This window comes from Symphalangus syndactylus, chromosome 10 (genome assembly GCF_028878055.3).
Source record: "Symphalangus syndactylus isolate Jambi chromosome 10, NHGRI_mSymSyn1-v2.1_pri, whole genome shotgun sequence".
In the NCBI taxonomy this organism is placed as follows: domain Eukaryota; kingdom Metazoa; phylum Chordata; class Mammalia; order Primates; family Hylobatidae; genus Symphalangus; species Symphalangus syndactylus.
The window spans coordinates 64021165-64043277 of record NC_072432.2 but is presented as its reverse complement, the minus strand read 5'-3'; the positions used below and the strand labels follow the sequence as shown (position 1 = coordinate 64043277).

General features: G+C 35.5%; 1 protein-coding gene across 12 annotated transcripts in view; it reads left to right on the top strand.

The window, feature by feature from the left end:
* MTHFD2L (methylenetetrahydrofolate dehydrogenase (NADP+ dependent) 2 like) overlaps positions 1–22113 on the top strand; it is a 147050-nt gene that overhangs the window by 25293 nt on the left and 99644 nt on the right. For 11 of the 12 annotated variants that reach the window (XM_063611181.1, XM_055297342.2, XM_055297340.2 and 8 more), the window contains exons 4-5: positions 13013–13165; positions 14580–14687. In XM_063611181.1, the coding sequence (XP_063467251.1) occupies positions 13013–13165; positions 14580–14687 (261 nt within the window). Of the gene's footprint in view, positions 1–13012; positions 13166–14579; positions 14688–17340; positions 18077–22113 lie in introns of those variants that run through there. The other variant, XM_063611187.1, reaches the window with a different exon arrangement.

The window sequence follows — 22113 nt, the reverse complement described above, 5'->3', positions numbered from 1 at the left end:
AATTGAAAATCGATCTTTTATACTATATATTTGGAACATATAGTTTGTTAGTTAATAGAAAAAGTTGGTTAAAGTAGAAAATTGTAAAACAATACATATGTACCTTAAACATTGTATTATATAATAAATAATTTAAATACTCATTCATCAGTCTTTAATGTAGATTAAAAGCTTTCTGGGGCCCACTGATTGGACTTCTGCATCATCTTCTGGCATTAATAATACTTATAATACATTGCCTGTAATTTTCAGGTTGCAGTGAAACAGTGAAAATTCATCTAGATTTTCAAAATGTCTCCCAGTCTTCAAAGTCGCCTTGCTGTTATCTAAGTCATACTAATTCTTTTTAGTTCTTGAGAGTCTTTCCAGATCATTCAGCTTAGTTTTCGTACAAATAAGAACTGTTCCATTTTGCACCCCATTGTCATTTATTTATATCATTTTTACCTGTGTTATAGAATTTTCTATGAAAAAACTGGCAAAGACAGGCTGGGAAATACAAAAATTGTCTCTTGGTTATGAAACTCAACTGGTAGGGTTAGGAATAGTTTATTAACTATTCTCTGATATGTCCAGCAAGTGCTGGGCATCAGCCTTCATGTTTTACAGAATAAATGGAGCTCATTAGTTATTTTGATAGATTGGCTATATAGAAGTAGATGAATACAGCCTCTCCTATGTATATCTCATAAGATTGTTATAATGAACAAATTAAACAACAAGCAAATGAAAAAACGAATGAATCTAGTTGATTATACCTTCAAGCTTAATAATATAAAATTATTTTCTATAATTTGGTTAGTAAATGTGTATTTCTAATTATTTCATGATTAGAAATCTGAGATTATGTCTCACAATTAGGGCAATGTCTTGAGTGAAATAAATTACAAGTTAGAATTATAATTCTAATGTTTGAAGACAGGTTTTCATAAGGATTAAGCAGAATGTGCAGGGAGTTTCCATGCATCTCATTTGGGCAAGAAGCAAAGAAATGAGATAGAATTCTGTCCTGTTTAATGGTACTGGGCCTGTCACAAGCTAAGCCTTGTTTATGTTCAGAAGCTGTGCAACTTTTTAGGATTTGAAATACTTGAGATATAAGAGTACCCAGCCTTCCTGTTTGTCCAGTAGCTGACCCTAAAGCTAAGGAGAAATAAAAATGACCAAATGCAAATGCTTTCCTACTCCTGTCCTGACTGTGCATAGGTTCTTATCAATAAGTGATCACTGTGTCGAGGTGAGAAAGGGGTCTGTTATTTATGTTATATTCTTTTTTTCTTCTAAGTAGGCATTTTATTTTTTTAGCTTTTATTGAGTTATGTATATTAAACTGATATCATATTAAAAGTTAAATTTTTGGAGTATGTATCTTTATATAGAGTAAAATAATTAGAAAAACAGTCTTTTAAAACTGGGAACCAGTGGTATCCTTTTCAAACTAGAATAATAAAAGGGAAATTATAATATTCACAAACTTGAAGCATACTGGATTTCTGCTATGAATATTTGTTATAGAATAGAATTCAGTGCAGGACGAATTTGATTTAAGAGGGTTTAAATTATATGAACTGTGTGAAAACATTTAGATCTAAGGCTGAAAAACAATGATCAACTCAATGAAATTTCAATATGGTATTTCACAACTGTGACCTCATGACAGCTGTTACAAGTGTCAGGAATGGTAAATATGTACTATTTACTAATGCCAGCACTGTACAAAAGTGCTTTATATACAATAAATCATTTAATACTCACAACAATCCTTACCAGTAGATGCTATTTCTATCTGAGGTCTGTGGTTAAGGAAAAAGAGTGAACTGAGTAACTTGTGTGAATTTACTCAGTGAGTAAGTACCAGAGTGTTGTCAAGAGAACCAAGTGTAGCATCCTTCGTACCATAGTCACAGTCCTACAGCAGAAATTTAAGAGAGCATCAAGAGAGATGCTTGCTTACCCGCTTTGTATTTACTTGCTCTCTGAGAAGTCTACTTCTCTTTTATTTCTGGAATACCATTAGGTGAACTCTATCTTATCTTTTTCTGAAATAGTTTTTCAAATGTTCCCTTCAGTTGTCTAGTTTGAAGCCTTCCAGTTTATGCAAGGGAACTGGACAAATAAATGAGAATGAACTATAGGATTAAAGGATAAAACTAAAGAAGGTGAGTTAGAAGAGTTTGAGTTCACAGCACAGATTTAACATGAATAAAATATTTGAATAATTAGTAGGCATAAAAATGTGGATATCGACCTAACTAGTAAGCATGGAGATATGTGTATTTGTCTAAAACTCATTTCTTCCTTTGGAGAAAAAAAGTATTGCTATAATTACTTTTCATGAGAAATTATCAAATTTATGTATCCAGAATACTGATTATTATTAAAATGTTTGACCAGAGTGGGAATATTTTTATCATTCTGAACTCTTTCCTATTTTATTCTGTTTAATTCCAGATGGTTTCTAAATTTTAATTTGACTTTGTTTTAGAATTTATTTTTCCTTTCTCTATGGGAGAAACCCCAGTTCTGTGTTTGAGTGTATAGAATAATTCCACATAGGAAGAATTACAGTAAACATTATAACCCTGTAATCTACCTTGTATCTGTTAGACAGTTACTGAATGCTGTTGAACTTAAAAAAAAAAAACTTCCTCAGAGGGAGGTTTATATCAAAGAATTTATGAGCAAGGGGAAGAAAAATGAAGACCACTCTCTTGCATGTAAAGTATATTAACCACATGATGGCAGCATTGAGCAAGCAGTGTTTTTCTTCTTTTTTTTTTAAAAAAAAAAAGATTAATGGTTTACACTGGAAGGTGAGTAAATCACTGAGATATAATTTACATAACAGTGGGATTGGTTGGTGTCTATAGCCACTTATGTCTCTCTCTCTCATTCATATTCATGTGGAAACCATGCCCAGAGATTTTTAGTGGCTCAAATCTATAGAATTACATCTTTTTGAACAGTTCTTATCAAAAATTTGTTGTATCATCTAACTTGAGATGATTTACTTTTCACAGTATCTTCAAAATCATGAATTTTTTACAAGTTACTTTTTTATTTTTCATATTTTGTTTTTTTCTTCACCATTATATTCTCATCTGTTTTTGAGTGTATTCAGCTTGAAATGATGACAAAGCATTTACCAAAATCAAAAGGCCCTATGGAAGATGGATATTTCTCTGTGGAAAGTATTTTAAAATATCTAGGTATATGATAGTTTTCTGACCCTCATCAGTCATTTACCAGGTCAACGAATATTTACCTAGAATTTATATAACTCTGTGCTAGGTACCTGGGGGAAAGGTACCTTTTAGTCAGGGTACTGACCAATAGTCAGAAAGCAGCTTGAGAATAAATCATTGTCCTTGAAAAGCTTGCACATCTTTTCTTCTCCTTGTGTGTTTAAAAGAAGCTTATTAGAATTGTCATGCTCACTAATCTAAGTGTTTTCTTCTATAGAATATACACCATTCAAGGACAGTACTGTATATTTGACAGAAGTTACCAAGGGCTCAGTAAACCAAGGTGTCCTTAACATTGCTTACAAGAACAAGATAATTGTAGGATCTCCATACGCTCTTCAGGTCACTTAAGAGAATTATGTAGAGTAAAGGTTAGCAACCTTTGCGTGATGTGTAGGTTCCAACTTCATTAATTTTTATTTTTTATTTTGTTACATCCTATGAAGTAAGCCTGCCTGGGGACATCCTGGGGCAGTTTTCGTGGCTGTAGGAGAGGCTCAGAAGGGTGGAGAGCCAGACCCACCTTTTTCTGGCCTAGAGAACGCCTTCCAGTCTACCTCCAAGCTCCACTGTGTTCTCAGAATTTGGGGTGGAGTAGCTCAGCGAGGTTAGAGTGTGTTCCCATTCCTTTTCTGTCCCCTTGTCCCTTGATAATGAAACAACTCTTAAATAATATTGGGAAAGTGGTAGGCATCTGGTAAGTATTTGCTGTCTTGAAATCTTGATGTAGATCCCAGAAGGTGTAACTTAAATAATTATTGGCTTGAGAACAGTGAACACAGTTTCCAAAAGTATCTCTCATTTACTCCTAGAAAATAAATAATTGAGAGACTATAGGTAGTTTGAGTAGGCAGATATTTATTCCATTAAAATATAAATTCCAGAGGCAAGAATTTTGTCTGTTTGCCTCACTTATATATTCATTTTTGTTTTTTGATTTTTGAGACAGAGTCTTGCTGTATTGCCCAGGCTGGAGTGCAGTGGTGTGATCTTGGCTCACTGTAACCTCTGCCTCTTGGGTTCAAGTGATTCTCCTGACTCAGCTTCTCGAGTAGCTGGGATTACAGGTGCCGGCCACCATGTCCGTCTAATTTTAGTATTTTTACTAGAGATGGGGTTTCACCATGTTGGCCAGACTGGTCTCAAACTTCTAACCCCAGGTGATCCTCCAACCTCAGCCTTCTGAAGTGTTGGGATTACAGCCTCCTGAAGTGTTGACGTGAGCCACTGTGCCTGGCCCTCACTTATATATTCTAAACCCCTACTGGTAATATGGTAGACATTCAGTAACTATTTGTTGAGTAAATAAATGAGTGAATTTTCAAGGGCATTGTATACACACACACTCAGGATGTGGACTTTGATCTATTAGCATAAAGCTTTACCTGGATTTTTTTTTTCATGTCCAGAAAGGAAGAAGTAAATGAAAAACAAGAAACATGAATCTTTCACCTTAAATTTATGCTGGAGGATGTAATAGTACCAGATAGTCAATAAGGTAGATGCAACAATATAAAAAAAATTATGATTTTTAACGTAAGCCACCTTTGGTTTTTCTTTATATTTTTATTTTTATTTATTTATTTATTTATTTTGAGATGGAGTCTCGCACTGTTGCCTGAGCTGGAGTGCATTGGCTTGACCTCAGCTCACTGCAACCTTCGCTTCCCGGGTTCAAGCAGTTCTCCTGCCTCAGCCTCCCAAGTAGCTGGGATTACAGGCACCTGCCACCACGCCCAGGTAATTTTTTGTATTTTAGGGTTTTGTATTTTTAGGGTTTCACCGTGTTGGCCAGGCTGGTCTCAAACTCCTGACCTCGTGATTCACCCCCCTCAACCTCCCAAAGTGCTGGGATTACAGGCATGAGCCACCGTGCCTGACCTCTTTGTATTTTTAAAAGGAGGATGTTAGAGGATATAGAAGGATCAGACATATTTTCCTTATGGCAGCCTGTTCTTCTTACTGTGTCCAGCTGCCCATTAATTTTGTCTCAGTTTCTTCATCTATAAATTAGGGTTAATAGTAGCCATTTATTCAATAAATATTTATTGAGTGCCTCTATGGTCCAGGCACTATTATTTGTACTGTGGATCAGTGAAAAAGAAAAAGACAGAAATTTCTGTCCTTTTGAGTAGCAGAGGAGGCGGTAATAAAAAATAAATATAATAAATAAACAAATATATTTACTAGATGTTGATATGCTATCGGAAAAAGGAAGAAGTAGATCATGGTAGGAGGGATCAGGATGTTGGAGGACCATGATATTTTTATCTGACTGCCTCCCAACATGTTGTTATAAAAAATTCAAACGTACAGAAAAACTAAAAGACTGGTACAATGAACACTCATACACCTTCAAACTAGATTCTGTAGTTGCTAACATTATGCTGTATTTGTTTTGTTACATACCTATCCATTTGTTCATTCACCTATCCATTTTGTTTTTGAAGCATTTAAAGGTAAGAACACTTAGTATACCCCTAAAACTTTAGTGTATACATCATTAAGGTTCATTATTTATGTTATGTGAAATTTACATGCATTGAAATGTACACATCTTAATGTATTATTCCATAAGTTTTGAAAAATGCAAACTCTCATGTAATCTAAACCCCTATCATATTATAGAACATTTTTGTCAACTGAGTTTCCTCATGCCCCTTCCCAGACAGTTGCTATCTCTTTCATCCTCACACTCAGGTAACCACTGTTCTGATTTTTTTTCATATACATATTCCATTTCAATATCTTACTTTGTAAAGTGGCTGTTTAAGTATTTAGCTCATTTAAAAATGTTATTTATCTTTTAATCATTTAACTTTGACTTTTTTTTTATGTATCTGGTTACAAGTTCTTTAACTGATAGGCGTTTTGTGAATGTGTTCTCCCAGTCTTTGGCTTACCTGTACATTTTCTTAATGGTGGCTTTTGATGAGCATAAGATTTTAATTTTTCTTAAGTTTAATTGGTGATATATTTATTTTATGCTTTATGTGTTTTGTGTTATTTTTAAGAAACCTTTTCTTACACCCAGCATACAATGATATTCTTCTAAATTTTCACCTAGAAACTATATAATTTTAACTTTTATGTTTAGATTTCTAGTTGATTTCTAGTTAATTTTTCTGTGTAGTATGAAATAGTCATCATAGTAAGTTTTGCCCCCCCACCCCCTACAATATAGCTGCCTAGCTATTCAAGTACTATTTGTTGAAAACACTTTCCTTTCACATTGAATTACTATGGCATTTTGTGGCATTCACATTCTGTAAGTGTGACTCTAAAGCTGGGCTCTCTTTTCTTGTTCCATTGATCTATTTGTCTGTTCTTATGCCTGTATCACGCTGTCTAGATTACTGTAGCTTTGTAGCAAGTCTTGAAGTCAGGTATTGTAAATCTTCTAACTGTTTTCAAGATTGCTTTGGATATTCTAAGTCCTTTAAATCCCCATATACATTTAAGAATCTAACAAAAAACCACATAGGATTATGATTGAGATGATTGCAATGACTCTATAAATTGGTTTTGGAATTGACATCTTACCATCATTGAGTCTTCCAATCTATGAACATGGTATGCCTTTTATTTATTTATGTCATTTGTCAGCAGTCTTTTGTAGTTCTTATTATAGATGTTATTCTCAAATTTTAAACAATTTACTCCTAAGCATTTTATGATTTGTCAGCTATTGTAAAGAGTATTTATAAAATTTCATTTTTCTGATAGTTACTACTTGTATCAGGAATTCAATTGTTTTCTTATATTAACTTTGTAATCTTGCTTAATTCACTTTATTAGTTCTATTAATTGTTTAATAAATTTTTAAGCATGCTCTGCATAAACAACTATGCCATCTGTGATCAGAGATTTGTACTTATTCTATTCTGATCTCTATGCCTCTTTATTTTTTTATCTTATTACACCCACTAGGCCTTCCAACAAAGTATTAACTAAAAATTGTGGGAGTGGACCTTATTCAGATCTTGAGGGAAAAGTTTCAGTATTTCACTATTAAGTAGGATGTTAATTGTAAAGTTTTTTATAAACGCCTGTATCATATTGAGGACTTAAAGATTTGTTTCTCCTCTGGTGAACCACAGGTACAATCTCTGGTAAGTTATCTTATCCTTAGATGAGCTTCTTGGGATTTGTTTCCTGTGTGTTTGTTCAGTGGTCACTCAGAGATACAGAATTTGTATACAATGTATGGGACTCCTCTCTGTGGCTTTCTCCTTTCTTGGATATATCGCTTCAATTTTCAACTATGGTGTTAGCCCCAAACTTCATCTTTTGATTTCTTAAGCAAATAGGACTGAATATTTCTATCCAAATTCTAGCTGTCCTGTGGCTAGAAAAGCTTTTAAAGTGGAGAACTCTTTCAGTGATTTTTTTTCTTTCAGCTATCTACTTTCCTCTACATCTGTTTGTTTTTAGTGACTTTCCATTTTTTTCAGATAGTTGTTTTTGTGTTTTTTCAAATGATTTTACTGAAGTTTGCAGTTGTTTTCTGTAAGAAGTTTAGTCCAATATAAGCTATTTCACAATCACTAGAAACTGAACCTACATTTTTAAATAGTGTGGTCAGAATTGTCCTCACTGATGTTAATCAAGTTTAGCCTAAAGCTGCCTCCTTACGTATTTAAGTTCAGCCTAAAGGTTTTTCTGTATATTGTGAACTATAACAAGTGGAGGTGTAAACCAATCGTGGCCCACACCTGTGCCAATCACTGAGTTTTGGCCAATCAAGTGTAGCCAGCTGCTTGAACCATGTTCAAATAAGGCAAACACTGAGCTGTAACCAATCCAGTTGTTTCTGTACCTCACTTCTGATTTCTGTGTGTCTTGTCCCTTTTTTTGTCTACAAATCTTATTCTACCACATGGCTGTGCTGGAGTCTCTCTGAATCTGCTGTGATTCTGGAGGGCTGCCCAATTCACTAATTGTTCATTGCTCAATTAAACATCTTTAAATTTAATTTGGCTGAAGTTTTTTTCTTTTAACAGTGAGAATGTGGTATTTAAGAAAACATTTGAAAGAAGGGAGGGATTTAGCCTAGGTGACAGTTCTTTTTTAGGAAAGCCTTCCAGGCAGATTGAAAGCTATAGCTGAGGTGGCAAAATGCCTCATGCTTTCAAGGAACATCAAGGGGACCAGCTTGATGCTCATAGATTGAGAGAAGATGAGAGTAACCAGTGATGGGATTAGACACATAGCTATGGTTTTGGTGCAGTAAAAATCATGTAGAGCCTTGTTTGCAATTGTTAAGGTAATAACATTGCAGGGTTTTGAGAAAAGCAGTGTGATCAAATATGCATTTCAAAGGTATAACTCTATTGCTGTTTTGTGAATAAATTGTATGGTTGCACATATAGAAGAAGGAAACTAATTAGGAGGCTGTTTTAAGAATTGGCAGGAAGAATAATGTTCACTCAGAGTAGTATCATGAACATGGTGAGACTGATAAAGTGCTAGATATATTATTATGAAGAAAGTCAACAGATTTTCCAGTGGTTTGGATGTTAGGTTGTGAGAGAAAGAGGGATATTTAAGATGACTCCAGGTTTTCTTGGCAAGTAGCACAGAAGGATGGGTTTCCCATTGTGAACCCCGAAAATTTGAGACAAGTGTCAGTTTATTTTGCCAAGGTTGAAGACATGCACCCATGAGACAGCCTCAGCGTCCTGAAAACATGTGCCCAAGGTAGTTGGGCCACAGCTTGGTTTTATACATTTTAGGGAGTCATGAGACATCAATCAACATATGTAAGAAGTACACTGGTTCTGCCTAGAAAGGCAGGGAAAACTTGAAGCAGGGGAGGAGTCTTCCAGGTCACAGGTAGGTGAGAGACAAATGGTTGTATTCTTTTGAGTTTCTGACAAGCCTTTCCAAAAGAGGCAATCAGAACATGCATCTATCTCAGTGAGCAGAAGGATGACTTTGAATAGAATGGGAAGCATATTTGCCCTGAGCAGTTCCTAGCTTGAATTTTCCCTTTAACTTAGTGATTTTGGGGGCCCAAGATACTTTTTTTTCACACCATGGACTGAGATGGAGTAGTTATAAGTGAATCAGTTTAAGACAGACTGTGTCCTAAAAGGCTCACATTCATAAATGATAGAGATAATTAAACAACTAATATCATTAACTGAACTAGTGTGCTAAGTATTTTTTATAGCAGTTCCATGGGAAAGCAGAGGAAAAAAATATTATTTCATTTTGTAATCATTTCAACAGGGGGCAATTGATCAATGCATTGAAGAATGATTAGGATATGAAAAAAACAGAAGAAAGGATTAGTAGTGAAAAAAATCATCATCAGCAATAGCAATGCAGAAGCGAAGGGCTTGGGGAAAGGACATGATTTGGTGTGACTAGAGTGGAGGGCATGTGATGATGATGGTTGGTAAAGGTATGGAACACACAGAGAAGAGACTATAGGAAAAATAAGCTAAAGGACACAATGTTTACTGATGAGCTTGCACTTATCTAATGGATGTGGGGGAAGTGGAAGTTGGTATTTTTAAACAGTAATGTTGTAAAAATCTATAGGTGGAAAATAAGCCAGTAATTTGTTTGTTCCTTTTTTTTTCTGTTCATTGTCTAAAGGCAATTAAGCATATTATAAATACGTCACAAATATATATATCTTTAGTGGCCAGGCGCAGTGGCTCATGCCTGTAATCCCAGCACTTTGGGAGGCCGAGGCGGGTGGATCACGAGGTCAGGAGTTTGAGACCAGCCTGGCCAATATGGTGAAACCCTGTCTCTACTAAAAATACAAAAATTAGCCAGGCATGGTGGCATGTGCCTGTAGTCCCAGCTACTCGGGAGGCTGAGGCAGAAGAATCTAGTGAACCCAGAAGGCGGAGGTTGCAGTGACCTGAGATCACACCACTGCACTCCAGCCTGGGCAACAGAGTGAGACTCTGTCTCAAAAAAAAACACATACAAAACATATATTCATTCAATATAGTAAATCTACAGTGTCCTAAAGGCATTATCTGAGCTGTTTTATTACAGTGGTTCAGATTTTGATTTGATGACTTCTGTTTTTCCTAGAATGATTTAATGACTTCTCATAACTTTAAATAGAATGGGGGAAAACACGAAGTGAATAAAACCAGTTTTATCATTCATTTGGGTAAGATATTAAGATATTAACTGGTTTGTTGTTTACCAATGTATCCTGTGAATCAAACATGTTGTATAACTGTTGTGAGAAAATTGATGCTATTGAGTCTCACGATTGTTTTTTCTGTTCAAGTCATGTGCCCCAAGGGTGAGATTTTGGGAGACTTTTAGTAGCAGTCAGTCACAAACAGGAAATGTATTTATTTCTCTTACTCATATAACAAAAGGAAGTAGGATTACCTGTAATCCTAAATGTAAAATGTTTGATGCTTTTTTGCATGTGCTTAGACAAGTATTACTTAATCTAGGAATAGTGTTATATTTTGAGCCCTAGGAGAAACAATACATTTCTTGGGATATTTTAGAGTTATCAAATGTCTTATTAGGAGTTGGGAGGGAGGCCTCTGTGATTTTAATTTTTGAATGGTATTTAAAATGATTAATATTTATTATGACTTCTGTATGATACAAAAGGAAAAACTGATCTTGGAACAAAAAGAAACGGATTTAAATTCTGGATTCTTAGTAGTGATCTGAGATTGACTCTAACTCCTTGAGCTTGTCTTTAAAATGGGCATCATCATACCTTTTCTACTTTTATCCCCAGTAACTATGAAGATTAAAAGGAAATTGATGTAAAGGTAATATAATCATTGTAAAGCACTTTTTAAATGTAGATAGAGTAGTTCAGATTATTGCTATGTACTGTATACTACATAATAATAGATCTCTCCTGGAAAAAGATATATGTTAGATTTAATACACTGCTGAGATAGAGTTATATAAAAATGATAAATGAATTGGTTTTCTGGATTTTTATGATCTTCACTTTTTTCATCTACTCATATGAAGCTCTTTTCCTTTTAGATTTGGGTTTTATGAATCTGCTATACATTTTATATGTCCATTCATCTGTGTTTTAAACTACTAATACTTAAATACTTAAGACAAACCAAAATGGTGATCTGAATTATGATCTGCGTTGAAGTTGGCATATACAAGAGGACAGATCTGTAACCACCAGTCTCTAGTTCTGGCTTCCAGATTTTCAGATGCTTACATTTCTTCTCAATTATTTCAGCTGGTGTGTGAACTGAAATATTTGTTACGGCTTTAATGTTATTTTCAGTGAATGGGAGTGCAAAAAATGGTAGATGGCAAAATTCAGTGTAATTCAGGCTTATTGTTTGGAGAATGGTTCTTAAAATCTACAAAGAGTCCTTGTTGAGTTCTTTTCAATCAGTAGCGCAGCCCATGCATATATTAGCCAGTTTTGAACTTAGAAATAAACTAATTTGAGTCCTAGCTAAAAATAGATACTCCAAATATAGTTGTTTTTCTTTTCATCTATAAAGCTTTTCATTTCATTGTAAAAAATATCCATGACATGAAGCTTCTGCATTAGTGGTAGGTGCTTTAAAAATGACTTATCATCATCATCACCTAGATTTTTTTTAAAAAAGAACCAGTATTTTTACCCTCATATAATAAGTTAAATATGTATTCTTTTAAAAGTTTGACTAGAATCTATATGATGATCTTCTAGCTATAGAGAAAATAGATGGAGGCCCTGCTAAAACATTCTAGACTGAATGCAGTTATTAAAAGTGAAAAACTATTGAATGGAGAGACTTTCCAAAGACTCAGTTTCTATTTGAATATGATTCAAATGAATACTCTTATGTATTTCAAGGACTTTTGTAATCTAATTATGGTAAATTAGCTTGACTTAAAGTCAGGTAGCAGTAGCACACTTTTAGAATACAAAAGATATAAAACCCAAGGCATGGCTTTCTGAAAAGTTTGAACTTGGACTTTTATAATGTTTTAAAGAATTATGTCTAAATCGCATTATACAATGACCGAATAAACTTTTACATAGAAAATGTACTTTTAGTATATTAGGCACATGGGTTAATTGTTAGGTTAGTGGTAATTTAAACTACTCTGCATAGAGTAATAGGAGCCTATTTTATATTTCTATACTTACTTTTAAAAAATGAGGTGATTGGCATCCCATATTTCATTTGATTACTTTATTACTCAGGTTGTGTTCTTTTTCTTCCATATAGCAAATCATAGTAATATTTTTTATTTCACTGTGACAATGCTTTAGAGAAAAGATGTGTGTGTCTGCGCGTTTTATATTAGAGTTTTTGTTATGTCATTTAAGAGGAAGCTAAGAACTCATGATGTTATGACTATTCTTAACACTAACAAACCCCTTTTAATCTCCAATATTCGAAGTATTTAATAGAAGCCTATTAGGAGAACTGTCTTGTATCAGAAATGTGGATTCAAACCCTGTAAATATACAAACTTACTGAAACAAAGATATGACACCTGGCTATTACCAGATCTCATTGGTATTGTTTAATTCACAATTTTTTTTCTTTCACTGGTCCAGCCACTTTTGGCTTTGGAATAGCGTATACTCCAGCTGCAGTTCATTACAGCCATCAGTCAAGAGCACTTTGGCTTACCATTTTGGTGGCAAATAATAATAATAATAATGACTTTACACCTTTTTTAGAGCTGAATTATAAGTGCTGTGGCTTTAGATTCTCAGATTTCATTTTTCAGGCTACCAAATAAATAACAATTTTAAAATTAGACAAATTTTATTTATTTTTCAGACCACGTTGATGAGCGAACAATATGCAATGGAATTGCCCCAGAAAAAGATGTAGATGGATTTCATATTATCAATATTGGAAGATTGTGCCTTGATCAGCATTCTCTCATACCTGCCACTGCCAGTGCTGTTTGGGAAATAATAAAAAGAACAGGTTGGTAGTTTGTGGTCTGCAGGACATGGATGCTAGGTGCTGAGCTGAACCTTTGTGCACTGAGACTTGATGGGACTACCTCAGTCCTGTAGAGTGACAGAAAATCATAAGCCATAAAACCTCAGTCTACAGAGAGATTATAAAATTGTAGAAGTGAAAACACAATCCAATCCTGGCTAACATGGTAAAACCCTGTCTCTACTAAAAATACAAAAAATTAGCCAGGCGTGGTGGCGGGCACCTGTATTCCCAGCTGCTTGGGAGGCTGAGGAAGGAGAATGGCATGAACCTGGGAGGCGGAGCTTGCAGTGAGCCGAGATCATGCCACTGCACTTCAGCCTGGGTGACAGAGCAAGACTCTGTCTCAAAAACAAACAAAACAAACAAACAAAAAAATCCAAAATAAAATGAAATGAAGAACATTAGCCAGGTTATAGATAACTGCAGTTCCAACTTATAGGAAAGGAATTTTCCACATAATAGTGGTATATGTCTACCTTTAAAATATAAACTTCATGCATTTTGATGAAAACTTTTCTAAAATATATTTTTCTGTACCTTAAAAAAGATGTGCTGATCACATAGTTATCATTTCTATTGGCTTGGGTTTTCACTTTAAACATTTACCCTTGTACTGTACTGGATATGGTATTGCTCTCACAGACTCTTACAATGTATACAGATGTTTACCTCTACGTTAATTAACCCCAAATCGCCTTATATATTGATGATTTTCCTACCTCCATCACTGTTACTTCTATTTTTGGTGGCATTTTCTCCTTTCTAATCTGTTTTCTGAGAAAGAAAAACTTCCAAGGGAAAACAGATCCTAGAATCATACTCCTACAGTGTTAGTATTGGAAAATCCTTAGTTCTAACTTCTTTACTTATGAAGAAACTGAGTCCCAAAGAAGTAGAAGGTTCTACAGGCTTTATTTTTTTACATATTTCTAAGTCTGTAAGTTTAGTGCTTCTTTCCTATGGAGTAAAATGCATGAGCTTTGTGAAAAAATGCCTCTTTTCTCACTTGTTTTGTTCCAGCATTTCTCAAAATTTGATTGCCAATTAAGTTCGACATTGTTGTACTTTGCTTATTTTATAATTAGCAGTTAATATATGTTAAGACTCTACTCTTCTAACTCTTAATGTGAATCTCAATGTTTAAAAGTAACTTAATGTCAACTTAAGAATGTCTGTGGTTTTTAATGAGGACATAATCAGAGAAGAAGTGACAAATCAAAGAAGCATAAAATGAATTATTTATAAATAATGAATGTGCTCATATTATAGATAAGCCACATAATAATTCAGATTTAATTAGAAATTTTTAAAAGAATGTTTCAGTTGGCTGTACAAATGTTTAATTTACTTCTTGTTGTCAATTCTGCATTTAAATAGAACTCTGTATTTTAAGGAATTCAAACATTTGGAAAAAATGTGGTTGTGGCTGGAAGATCCAAGAACGTAGGGATGCCTATTGCCATGCTTTTACACACTGATGGAGAGCATGAACGGCCAGGAGGTAGGTAGAACCTTGCAGATTCTACACTCTCTCGCAGTGTTCTTACTTCTTACAGCATCAAGTAAACACTTTTGATAATGCAGCTTATTATATTTGTGGGTTTATGCAGTTCAAAGTCTCCTTTATTCCTCATTTAGTGATGTGAGATATCTGAAAGTGACTGTAGGAATTACTGAAAATATGTGGCCTTTTTCTCTATTTTTTTTCTTTTGGCTATATGTACTTTGTTTAAATAATTAACGATCAGACATTAAGAAAGGTGCAAAGCTACTAGATACAAAAAATTCACATGCCTCAGGAAATAGAAAACAAGACATCTCTTGGATGTAGAATTCCTATAGTGGCAAGGTCTTAGCACTTTAGAAATCAGCTAGTTAGTTTATTTTACAGACAGGAAAGCTGAGGCTTAGAGTTGTTATCTGATTATATAGGTTAAACAAATAGTCATTGTCCCATAAGTAGTAGTGACACTCCAAGTCACTGACAAAGCCCAGGAAGATGTGTTAGCCTTAGAGAACATGCAGCCATTCCAGGTGTTGGTCATCTGAACATCATCCCAAGACCTTGGTTTCTTCAGCAGTCTAATAGCTAGATACAGAATAGCTCCCCAGAAATGTGCAGGGGTCTGTCCCACAGACCCTGACCCAATGATGGATGAATAAAGTACACTGACACACAGATATTCTGCTTTACCAGTCCAGCTGAGCATCTGGGCCACTTACAGGCTCCACGCAGAGTGCTGTAAACAGTTGTGACTATGGTCTCAATCAGTCAGCAAGACTTACATTTATTCAGTAAAGATTAATTGACAAAGGCTTGGGTCAACACCACTAGAGTGTAATTGACATTGTGGACTTCCCAAGTAGAAAGCAATTAAGCACCCAGTCTTAGGACCACACGAGTAAACAAGCCAGTTAGGTAAACTCTCCACATTCCTTTGTTTCTACTCTAGTTTATTTAACTAAAGGTAAGGGGACTAGGCTGCCTTCAGACAGATTTATTACTGAAGTTATGCAAACCCTCAGACCTTCCAAGAAGGTTTGTGGCTATTAAAACTAAAATTTTTCCCACCAGCCTTGCTGAACCACCACAGAGATGGAAATGGGGATGGAATGAAAAGGAAATCCAGCAACGGGGTGATGGGGCATTGCTTGTGGTTGTCTGAGCCAGTGCTGTGGGAGGAGGGCACAAGGGTTATTCAGCTTATCACTGTCTGCTAAATTCTGCATCTTGTTCTAATCTAGGTAAAACACCAAGTTTTCATGTTCTTAATAGAAGTAGTTATTGGTCTATCTATGTGTTAGAGATGTTTTGTACTTTCTTTACCATTTATTACTTCTAATCTTTCTCCCCCTAATTTTTGATGCAGTACTTCATTGGTTTCTCTAATTCCAAAGAAGAGGATGGGTTACTTTTCTGCTTGCTTTCTAATATTTAACCAGAATGATAGATACCTATGTGCTCATCATGTACAGCACATGCACACATGCACACATGGATGCACACACACAGCATATATAGATATATAGATTTATTATTAACCTTGTTGAATTCGAGTTTCCTGATCTCAAACTTTCAATAATACTTGTTTTAGGATCTTGATTGACATGATACTTATGACATAATTTTTAAAACACAAAGCTCTGTGGAAAAATAATCCCAGTATTAACTTATCTAAAATGATGAATTATGACACTTTTGAATATTATTTTCCCTTTCTTTGCCTAAAGAATTAAATATTGCCAGAAATCAATACATATATATGTGAATCACCATAAATTAAGACTTGATAATGACTCCAGATAACTTTAAAAAGCCTTAGTTTTAAAGAGCTCTTAGCCCAAATCCAGTGGTATGAGAGTTTTCATGGTACCCATCTCCAAAGTTGCATTCCTAGTTTCACTGTTCACTTCTAGCTTAGTCTATTGCTGCTTATCTCTTTCTCTCTCCCTCTGTAAATATAGTGATTCTTATTTGCCTTTATGTAATAATTTCTGTGTCTTACCTAAGCAAGGTGTATTAGTCTGTTCTCTCATTGCTGTAAAGAAATACCTAAGACGGGGTAATTTCTAAAGAAAAGAGGCTTAATTTGCTCACAGTTCTGCGGGCTGTACCAGAAGCATGGAGGCATCTACTAGGCCTTTACGAAGGCCTCAGGAAATGTATAATTGTGGCAGAAGGCAAAGGGGGAGCCAGCGTTTCTCATGGCTGGAGCAGGAAGAAGAGACCGGGGAGGTGCCATACACTTTTAAACAACCAGATATCATGAGAACTCACTGTTGCAACAATAGCACCAAGGGAGATGGTGTTAAATCATGAGAAAGTGCTCCCATGATCCAGTTACCTCCCACCAGGCCCCACCTCCAACACTGGGGATTACAATTGAAAGTGAGATTTGGGTGAGATTCCTGTTCCAGCCATATCACAAGATAAAACAATCAGTAATGTTTACCTAAGTATACTATTTCTTCTTGGAAAATTTTGACCAAGAGCCAATTTGCAGGGTTTTTTTTTTCATTTGCAACGTTGTTTTTATCTATAACATAACAAGCAACAGTGTATTGCGCCGTGATTTGCTCAGTACTTTCTCTTAAACCATCCTAATTAATTCTCAGTAATCCTAGCATATATTAATGTTATTCCCATTTTACAGCTAAAGGAAATGAACTTTGGAGACTTCAGAGGACTCATCTAAGGCCATGCAAGGAAACCGGCATTCTGGGGAGCTGGGTTTTGACTTTATGGTTAAGAGGATAGACATGGAGTCAGGCCTCCTCCCTTGCCAAGCCCTGTGACCTTGGGCAAGTCATTTAATCTGTGTAGGCCTCCGCTTTCCTCATCTGTAAAATGTCAATAATATTAGTATCTCCTCAACTTGGTTATTGTGAAAAGTAAATGAAATATTAATGTAAATCACTAATTACTGTGCCTACCATATAATAAGTTAAGTAAAGCTATTGGTGCATGTAGCTGTGGCATTATTACACTTAAGTCAATAATAATCTGTAGCCCTTCTATCATGTGTGAAGTAACGTGATCTGAGATTAATGATGTGATTTTTACCTTTATTTGAATTTTATTTTCTTCTGATGGATTTTGTTTTTGCATTTTTTGGATCATATCTGATCTTTTCTGTAAAAATTTGAATAAACTCAGAATTTATAAAAGTTTATAAAGTATTTGATTAGAAATAGGACATCATAATTCTCCAAATAGTTCTTTACAATGTATTTTTAATAGGTATCAATATATTCCATGCTAATTTCTTGATAAGTTTCAATCTTGAATTATATATTCGTCTATAAAATACCTATCAAAATTAATTTACCTCTTTTATATGCAATTTTAAACTAGGTTATCCTGTGAATTAAACATATTACTTTATTTTTTATCATGTATGATTTATTTATAGATGCATACATATGCAGTAAAAGCAGTAAAGGAAGCATGAGAAAGATAAACACAAATTGATGGTGGCAGTGACCTCTGGGGAAAGAATTATAGGATAAAAACATATATACTTTAAAAAGTATTATACTTTGTATTATGAAATGTTCTCATTTGAATGCATGTTAAAATGGAATAGAAGTGGAATAAGTTATAATACTAGTTACTTAGAAGCCAGATAATTAAACTTACCTTTATTATAGTGGTACCTGGGTGCCGTTAGAATTACAGTATCTAAAAGGTAACAAATTATACTAAAAATGATATTGGAAGATTTGCAACATGGGTGGTTTTTAATCTCATGCATATTTAAGAGGAGTATGATGACATGTATTATTAATATAATGAATCATTGAGAGCTGCTTACTGAAGGTTTGGAGTCTGTGGGAAAGTTAATATTTCAAACATGCATGTCTGTTAGGGCAATAATTATGGGCAGTGACTCCATGTGCATTGTTAGCTAATGAAGATAATGAAGGAGGATTAACTCGGCAAATGCATATCTATAGAACTTGTTCTAATGACACTCACAATGTTGAGCATTCAGCTCACGCTGTGTATTTATTTCTTTGCCAGAAGACATGCAGAACTCTAATGATTCATTTTTGTCTTAAAGCCGAAGATAATTGTACTAGAAGAAAAATTATCATACTGTAATTTAGCTTGATTAATATGTGTCTACCTATGGCTAGCTTTTAGTTTTGTTATTAAGGACGTGGATCCTAGCTGTTTTTTGAGTATTTTTTTTTAATTCCCCAAGGGCTTGAAATATTTAGAGGAGTGAGAATGTGCTAAAATCTTAAAGTAAAGGGGTAGTGCTGACACTCAATACAACAAGGAAGCAAGGAAGGAGTTACCTTCTGGTGAGAACAGACCATCACAGAAGGCTTTGCAGAGGTTGTGGCACTTTAGCTGCTATGTAGTTTATAGAAAATAGGTGAGAGATGGTTCTTGTCCTCCCAGAGCTATAGTCCTGGTGGTGGTGATGGGGGAGCAAGGGGATATGATATACAAGTATGGGTAATTTAAATTTTAAATAGTCAGTGGCACAAAATAAAATTTGGCATCCCTAAATAAACATTCTATGTGCTTCTCAAAACTCATGGTTAATTGAGGTGACTTGAAGAGAATGAGCTCCACTAATTATTAGAATGTTTGAGTACCATTGTGACCACCTGTAGATCATTGTATATTTGTAACCAAACACGAGTCCAGATGCTCTCTGCTTGTATAGTCCAACAAGAGCAAGGCCTGCTAGAAAGACAGTAACTTTATTAACCAAAACTAGTAAAAAAAAAAAGGGAAGCAGCCAGATTCCTATCCAAAGTAACTGCTCTGATTTGGGGCGGGGTGGTGGTGGAAGGCAGAGGTTTAAAAAGGGAAAACTTGATAAAGAAGGCATGCAAGAATTGGGCAGAGTAAATGTGTGTCTTATTCTGGTGGCTAACTTGGGTCCCAGTCCAGCTGGAGTGTGGGCTGATGTCATCTAAACAATGGCTGGGTTGTTAACTAGCGGCCTTGAAGTAATCTCTGAAATTTTGTGGCTGGGTCTCCAGACTTGGTCTGTCTGTCTCAAGATTAGCTCCTGGAACTTCTAAGAAGGCACATAATTAGATACTAGCATACGGTTAGATAGATATGAAGGGAGTATATACTGTGAGAAAGAGAGAGATGTGGAGTCTTTTTTAAGGCTAAGGAAAGTCTTCTGCAATTTGCCTCAAGGTTGTACCTTGAAACCCAAGAGAAAGAAAAAAAAGTTGAAAATGCATTTTTAAGTTAAGCTGCCCAGTTACATTTTTTTTTTTACTTCTTTGTATGTAGTCATCTACCAGTTTCACTTTCTTTCAGAATGAAAACTGAATACCATAGGTTTTAGCATAGTATCTTTATGTTTAGATTTACAATGAGGAAGTCAGAAAGTTTCTAATTTCTCTAAAACATTTTTTTTCCTTCAAGATTACAAAGTGTCATAATGACTAAGGCATTACGGTTACTAACTGTCATAAGAGGATATAGAATCAGATTTTATTTCAAATTCTTTTATTTTAATTTTGAATTTTTATTTTTGAGACAGGGCCTCACTCTGTCACCCAGACTGAAGTTTAGTGGCATGATCACAGCTCACTGCAGCCTCAACTTCCTGGACACAAGTGATCCTCCTGTTGGGAGCACGGTCATTGGGACCACAGGCACACAGCACCACACCCAGATAATTTTTTGTATAGATGGGGTCTCCTTATGTTGCCCAGGCTGGTCTCGAACTCCTGAGCTCAAGCAATCTGTCTGCCTCAACCTCTCAAAATGTTGAGATTACAGATGTGAGCCACTGCACCCAGCCTCATATTCTTAGAGTAAGTTTCTCTCGGCATACTTTTATTTCTAAGTAGGACATCTCTTCTAATTAGGTGAGATTTCCCAAATCAGCCACAACATGGAGTTGTATGCTGCTCCTTTGACTAAAAGGTTCTGGCATCATTGGAGTAATATTGATGCTGGCTCATTTTTAAAAAGTATTTTGACAGGACCAGCAACCAGCTGGTTTTGCTTAGAGTCCAGTGGGTCTGCTGTTTTTCTTGATTTCATTCAGCCAATACTCATCTAGTACTTATTCTCTGGGAGACACTGTGGGATACAACTGCATCCCACAGAAAAAGACTTAGTCCTGTCTCTCCAGAAGTTGACAGTCTGAATCATCAGGATTCATCTTTACAGTGGGTGTTTTCTGAAGGCACTGCCTCTGCATTGGCATTCAGTTTTCACACTTAAGCTGTGCTGCTGCAGCAACTTACTGTATCTCAGGTAGTTTTTCTTCCGGAGGCACCCTATCTAAATGGAAAATGACAATACTTGTTGCCAGTTGAATGCCTTCCCTTTGTGAGAATTAACCTCAGTTGTGAAAAAGAACTTTTTTTTTTTTTTTTTTGACAGCCTGGAAGTTTTATCTCCCACCTACAGGACATAATAACACAGTAGTGGATGCTTGAGGCAGTGCAACGTGATGTGAGTGGTATGTGTGATTAAGCTCAGCCTGGTGGCAGGTTGAGCCAAGCTCTTTTAGGTTTCAAAGAGAGGAGCCAAATAGAAACGCCTAGGAATGCAGGAGTCATGCAAAGTGATCACACCAATGAGACTGACACTCTTAGTCTTATTGGCAGTGGAGTGGCTTGGGATGTTTGCTGCCTCTGGGGAAGGAACCATTGTCTAACTGGGGCAGAGGATGGCAGGTATTTAGTCTCTGCGACTCTCATCCCACTACCCCCAGCTTAGAAGGAAAAGATGCTGGGGATATTATGTTTTGTGATGTCTCTACATTGATTAGACTTTACTGAATTACATATTTGAATTTGAGTAGTGGAAGACTGTAGAAAAGAGCAAATGATAGTTCTTTTCTCATTTTCTAAATTGAATAATAGGAGCACTGTTTCATTTTCAGTGTCTTCTAAATTCAGCCATTTAGTATCTGCACAGCACTGCACTTGGAAATTACATATTATTATCAGACAACTGGGACTATCACACTGTTGAAAAGAACAGTAAAGCTTATTTTAAATGGAGAGTGAAGTCCAAATCTTTTTCTTTCAATTCCTCTCTTTCTCCATGACCTCATAGTATTGTAGGATATTTTTCTTAGTTCAGCTAAAAGCCAAGTTCTTGTCACATGACCAGGAAAAATTAGGTTTGTGGACACATAAAAGGGTGAGAAAAATGGAATTTATTAGATGAAAAGGAAAAACTCAGCAAAGTGAGAAGGATTCCGGTTAACAGGCCCAAATCTCAGCAATTGAATCCCAGATTACCACCCAGGAACAGGAGAGGCCAGGCTTCTACCATGGTAAATGGCATGAATTTCCATGGCTCCAACCCATTCTCTCAGAGCGCCGCCCAGTCAGAGGTTCTCCAAGGAGCCTTTTTTGCTTGGCTGTCTCATTTCGCCCTCTAAAGAGGTACATCTAACTGCCATTAGAATAAGGATAGTGAT